Source organism: Melitaea cinxia, chromosome 10, assembly GCF_905220565.1.
Source record: "Melitaea cinxia chromosome 10, ilMelCinx1.1, whole genome shotgun sequence".
Classification (NCBI taxonomy): domain Eukaryota; kingdom Metazoa; phylum Arthropoda; class Insecta; order Lepidoptera; family Nymphalidae; genus Melitaea; species Melitaea cinxia.
In genome coordinates this window covers 2,159,004-2,165,802 of record NC_059403.1, presented here as the reverse complement: position 1 = coordinate 2,165,802, position 6,799 = coordinate 2,159,004, and the positions used below count along the sequence as shown (strand labels likewise).

Here is a 6,799-nt window from a genome sequence, read left to right as displayed (position 1 = left end):
AATGAAACACTAAATAGAGCGAACCTAGTTGAATTCTTATTTTTTTTTTTAATTTCTAATACTGTGTTGAAGGTTCTAATGGATAGAAAATTGAAAAAAAATTATATGTTTAAGGAAAATCAAGAGAGAAGGAGTAAAAAGTTGTTTTTTAATGGAGATATAAATGAAAAATATTGATTTATTTAGTTATTTTAATTACTTCACCTTACATTTTAAGGCCAGTTATGATATTTACAAATGTTTTAATTTTGCATAAAATATATATTGTTTTCGATTTTATAATAAGACAGACATATTTTATACTTTAAAAATGTATTTTAATTCAGTTTTATACATTTGGTAGTTAATACCTACAACAATTACATTTACTACAATTACGTGGTCAAAGACAATCCTAATATTCTATGAACATTAATTTTATTTACCCTATTTCATGTTTTTAAAAAACATTTCTTTATAAGACGTTTTACTATTTACAGATGGATTTAGTTGTAAATAAATATTATTATTTTAAGAATATTGCATGATTGAAAGATATCTCTTTTGATTTAATTGATAATAGTTATGTATATTAAAAATTATATGAACATTGCAAGTACGTAATTTCAATGTTTTTATTTAGTATTATTCAACCCTCCTTGAGGACGACATCGATCCTTTATTCGAACAATTCTATCACAGTAAGGATCCCATTTGTATTTTATAAGGTAAACAAACACTCATGCATTTCTTTGTAAATATTAAAATTTATCCATTCATTTCATGTTTAAATTTTGTCTACATTTATACACATATAGTATGCATTAGGAATAATAATACAACATGAAAAAAAAATTAATATCAGTTTTTTTTCTGTCAGGTTTTTTTTTCTTCAAAATGAATTCTTAGAAATATATGGTGTGTTCATTTACTTTTATTTACAAAAATTTAAATGAAAGTGTGAAAGTGGTCGATAAACTCTACAATTCATGAATCGTTATAGTTTAAGTCAGTGATTACGTTAAAAAACAATAAAAGAATTAAAAATAATATTTTCACAGTCTTTATCGTAATCATTTACTCCAGAAATTTGACCGTTCGATACATTGAATGATAATAAACAGTATATGTTCAGTTCATCCATGTTGTATGATTCCTGACACACAACATATGCTACATCTACACATACATTTTTTTTATTTATATAAATTCAAGTTACATTTGGCATAAAATACACATTTTAAATTATATTCTTATATAATACTCGTATATTTAGAGCAATTGTTACTTATACGCGATAAAAATCACGCGCTTATATATATTTCTTCTTTTCCGCTCGATGGATAGTCCTTAGGCGGTAATTTGAAACTGTCCCTCAGATACGTGAATCGGTGGAAGTTATAGAAGTATTCCGTACCATCCGGCGAGTACTGGGGGTAGAGTGTGTAAGCTGGGAACTCGATATTTGTGAGGGAGTCTGCAAGTGCGTACTTTGCAAACTCCTCTTTATATCGTCATGATTGGTCTCTATAAGCTTGCCTTTTGCTGCATTTTTCCTTTAGAATGTAACACAGAGCGATCGCTATTAAAACAGCGATAGCGATCGCCATACTTATGCTTATCCAGATTATTTCTTCGTTGATACCGCTTGTTGATTTACCTGAGAAATAAAAATATTGTTTATCTTTTATATAATATATTATGCGTTAGCGCAACGGTGTGACCGTTGGATTATCGCTGTTGCGTTGGCTGTCGCGTGATCCCCGGACACGGCGTACATTTATATTGGCCTTACAGGGGTTTGCCGTGGTTTGGGCGTTTGTGCCTATTTTTTTCTTATCACATCTATTAGTTCTCTATTGTGTGTGTTTCCGGACCCCCGACACATTAGTAAATCTTAGTGCGGGCGTTGAGCGTGAGGCGCTTACTTATTTAGCTTGTTTAAGTAGGCTATGTTTAAGGATTGGAAAAGAAATTCATGTAGATGTACTTATACACTAGAGACAATACATAAGATAGAGTACTAGTACGTAATAGTATAGAGTAGTAATACGTAAGATAGATAACAATAGAGTGCTTTTATCAAAATGTACGAGGCTTGCGTTCTAAGACTTCTATATTCTATAATAACATTTTACAATCGAAATATGACCTCATAGCTCTGACTGAGACCTTTTTAACGAGCTCGGTGACCGATGGTGAGCTCTTCCCTGCTGGTTACGTTGTGATTCGTAATGATCGTGATGGTGATACTGGTTGGGGGGGCGTTCTGCTTGCGGTACGTGATTGCTATTCCGTGCATGTACTCGGAAATATCGATGGTCTAACATCTGATAAAGAAGTTTTATTCGCAGTTATTTCGAGTAAACTTCTGACATGTTTGTGTTGTGTGGTGTATCTTCCACCTCGTTATAATGACGACCAATACCTTAATGTATTAACTTGCATTGAAAACGCAGTTAATTTATGTCCTGATATGAATGTCCTTATAATGGGTGATTTTAATTTAAATTCTTTTAGTGCACATATAAAAAGACAATTTAACATGTTTTCAAAATTTTGTAATCTTACTCAATACAATACTGTCATTAATAGCCATGGCAGTAAGCTGGACCTTATATTGAGTGATGTGGATTCTGATCGAATTAGTGTTCAAATTAGTGATAATCCTCTAATACCCATAGATAGTTATCATCCCGCGTTAGAAATATCTGTAAGTTTTTCTTGTTGCTCGGTGCAGGCTCCTCAGCTTTCCAATATTTTTGCACCTTTGGAGTGGAATTGGAGGAAGGCTGACTATCAATCGCTATACGCTGCTTTTATCAATCTTGATTGGTCTGATATTTACAAAGTAGATGATGTCAATGAAGCTGTTACTATTTTTTATTCTAAAATATATAGTATAATAGATTTATATGTCCCCTTTAAGCAAAAATCATCGCTAATGAGGGCACATTATCCTAACTGGTTTACCAAAGAAATCATTCAAAACATAAAAAATAAATTTTTCCACTTGAAAAAATTTAAATCAGAAGGTCAATTATTTAACAAAGAGTTATTCCGATACTATAGATGGCGTGTTAAACTTCTAATAACGAAAGCGTATCAGGAACATTTAAATTACATTCAAAATAAAATTATTGAAGACCCTACAAAATTTTGGGGATATATAAAAGACAAGAAAAGGAGCAGGAATCGTACTAAATCGTATGTATACGAAAATACAGAAGTCACTGGACAATTTGCTGCTGATGCTTTTGCTAGGTACTTTAGGTCTGTATTTCATGATCGTGAACCATATTTAAACCCTGCTAAAGCCGCCCGGGCTGCGGATGCATTATCTGACGCTAGATCTGTCTCAATACGCGTAGTGGATGCAAGGGACTTAAAAACTGCGGTAAGTTGCCTGAAACCAAAATCATGTAGTGGACCTGATGGCATTCCCGTGTTCTTAGGTAAGGATTGTATATCTGTCCTACAGAAGCCACTTTTGTTCTTATACAATTTGTGTATCAAGCATTCGAGGTATCCCAACTCCTGGAAACTGTCGAGAGTCACTCCGATTCCCAAAGGTTCAGGTAACGATGTTACCACGTTTAGACCAATTGCGGTACAGTCTGTGTTTGCCAAGATATTTGAAACCATTCTTAACTATCTCATTAGCCATCAAATTAATGACCTATTGCACCATAGTCAGCATGGTTTTCGTAAAGCGAGATCTACCACTACAAACTTAATAGCACTTACTGACTATGTATGTTCTCAACTTGATTTAAGGCGCCAAGTCGACGCAGCGTATTTTGACTTCAGGAAGGCCTTCGACTTGGTTGACAATGATATTCTTTTGAATAAGATGGCCCTGATGGGTTTTACTCCTAAATTACTTGACTTTTTCAGTGACTATCTCAAGGATAGGTGTCAGTTTGTCAAAGTTGATGGCTTCGAATCATTTAAATTTTACACAAGGTCTGGTGTGAGTCAAGGTAGTACCTTAGGACCTACGCTTTTCTTGATTATGATCAATGATCTCCCTGATATTGTTCAAACTGCACAGTGTCTTCTTTTTGCCGATGACCTGAAATTATACATGGGAATTACCGATGCAGCTGACGCGCAAGCCTTACAGGTTGATATTGACGCAGTTGCAGAGTGGAGTAGTAGAAATTCTCTTCCTCTTAATATTGACAAGTGCAAATCCATTACTTTTACTCGTAAACGCAACTGCATCCAAGTAGTATATAAATTATGTGACGCTCCTTTGGAAAGAGTTAATTCTATTCGTGATCTTGGATTGACATTGGATCGTAATTTTGACTTTCGTGAACATGTGACTAATATTTGTGAGGTTGCCAACAAGTCTCTTGGTTTTATCATAAGGACTTCTTCGCAGTTTAGTAGCTTAAATGTAGCTAGAATACTGTTTAATTGCTACGTTCGTAGTAAACTTGAATATGCGGCTATCATCTGGGACCCTCATGTAGATAAACATAATATTACTGTTGAACGGGTTCAGCGGAAATTTGCTCGATATTTGTACAAGCGTCAGTATGGGTACTATCCTTATCTTTACCCCTCTTTATTCGTGTATGGTATGGTTGGGCTAGAAACGCTATGTCTTAGACGTAAACTATTTCTTTTAATACACTATCTTCGAATTTTACATAACAAAGTAGATAGTCCAGTGTTATTGGAGAGCTTAAATATTCTAGTTCCTTCCTGTATTCCCCAAAATAATTTCGGAATTGTCGCACCGCGGCGTCGTCCGCGCTTACTGCAAAAGCCCCCTACTCGCACGCGGTACGCGGCACACGCCCCGACAATACGCGCACTACATTTGATCAGCGATTTGCTCACTCATTGTGAGGACATAGACTTATTTGCCGATAAGATCTCTGTTTTCTGTAAAAATAGCTATAAATATCTTTGTACGTTATAAATTTATTTTGTTGTATAATTTAATCCTGACATTAGTAATATTTAATTTTTTTTAATTTTGACGTTTTTTTTTTCGTTTTGACATCTAATATACTGACACGAATGAATTTTTATAAACAGAATTCTGAATTTTGACTAGATATTTTATTTTGACATTGATATTGTAATTTCTACATATGAATTTCTTAACAAAATTATTGATATTTAGTTATTTTAATATTATCAACTAAGTAGGTATATTTTTATTGACATTGTAAATTTTAATTATTGTATTTTGATAAGATTGTATATTTTTAATTCTACATTTACCATTATTTACTTCATTTGTCATACCTGTGTTTTTGGTTTTTTTTTTTTTTTAATTTTGATTGACCTACTTGTGTTTGGAGCAAAGCTCTGTAAACTTGTATGTATGAAAATAAATAAATAAATAAATAAATAAATAAATAATACAGTAATAACTAATTTAATTTAATCCTTTCATAGAAACATTGTTAATATAATCTCAGTGGCATAAAGTAGTTATAGTAGGGTTGGCATAAATCTAAGTAAAACTTAGTGTTAATACTTTTTGAAAAAACATTTTAACAATTAAAAAAATATTTAATTGGTTAACAATCGAATAACGTTGCAATTGATGAAGTACGAACTTTTTAAAATAACATACCTACGTATTATTGTTTATTTATAATTTAATACGGACATATTGTAATTTATATAATTGAATTTCTAATTCGTATCTTAAAATCTGCAAGGCTAACTGTTTGAAATACTTGCTTAAAACGTTTCCACGTCTCACTTTTTGGAATTTTATTGAACTTTATTTTTCTTTTAGGTGTCAAAAAGTACCGATAAATATAAAAATATTCTTAAAAATAATTTGTTAAAGTAATGTTATAACGGTATGGTATTCTTGATAGTGATCAACATTTTTAAATTTCATGTTTGATACATTTATAATAATCGAAGCATTTATAATAGTCTAACCTCCCATTTTGTTTGAGTAGCCGCCCATCTTTCCAGCGACTCTTGCAGACGCGCTGCTGACGATCGCCAGCACCACTACTCCCGACCGCACACATTTTCGAACTAAAAAAAAGTAATAACATGACTTGCATTAACTCTCATTTTTATAGCTAAAAACCCATCCAAATAATGTCAAATTATCACAAAATAACTTTAAAAAACACCTTTTTAGCAATGACTAAGTCCTAAAATGTTTAATATTTTTATTGTGTTTTATAAAAGATTTAATTTATAATTTAAAGATACAAAAACTGCAAGTGATCCACAAGATTGTCAAGACTGTTTGCAAGCAGTTTAACAATGAAAACACTGCTATCTAGTTAGTTGAAACGAGTCTCTCGCTATCTTACTCGTTAATTTTAATTGACGTACAAAGCCGCAACATAATTTCTCTGACTAACATAATTAAGATGTGATATTTATCTCGACAGCCTTTGTAGAGAATTATAATTAGAAAAAAATCGTCGACGTATACAAATACAAAAATATTTTCAACTTACCGCTTATGATCGCCATTTTAATAATAAGGCAAAGTTTTAATTCTTTCGTCTTCCCACCGTTTCCGATTCCAATTACTGTTCACGTAGAATTCAACATTCTTCCCAATTTTTTCCTGTAATAATTTTAAAATGCTATAGTCAAAATAAACATTCAGTGATATAAAATTATTAAACTTAATTTATTTCTTTCTATAGAATGTGGAACTACTTTTAGAACTTCATATTTTATGAGAAAATTTTGAAAAATAATAACGGCATATGTACTTTTATTAGAATATTTAAGACTTGTATTAAATATTACTATAGAACTTTCAGTTTTGTTTAATTTATTTCGTAAAGAGACAGATCTTAATAGGTAG

The 6,799-nt window shown here is 31.9% G+C and overlaps 1 protein-coding gene across 1 annotated transcript; it reads right to left on the bottom strand.

Annotated features, from left to right (window-relative positions):
- Positions 1 to 1,031: 1,031 nt before the first annotated feature.
- Positions 1,032 to 6,526, bottom strand: LOC123656961. Its single transcript, XM_045592568.1, has 3 exons — positions 6,441 to 6,526; positions 5,902 to 6,003; positions 1,032 to 1,639 (listed from the first exon to the last, which is right to left on the bottom strand). The coding sequence occupies exons 1-3, from the start codon at positions 6,454 to 6,456 to the stop codon at positions 1,494 to 1,496; spliced, it is 264 nt and encodes an 87-aa protein (XP_045448524.1). The 5' UTR covers positions 6,457 to 6,526; the 3' UTR covers positions 1,032 to 1,493.
- Positions 6,527 to 6,799: the final 273 nt, after the last annotated feature.

Excerpts from the sequence above, each read along its gene's own strand:
- LOC123656961 (XM_045592568.1), bottom strand. Across the intron at positions 1,640-5,901 it reads CTACTCAAACAAAATGGGAG|GTAAATCAACAAGCGGTATC; the intron begins GTTAGACTATTA and ends TTTATTTCTCAG.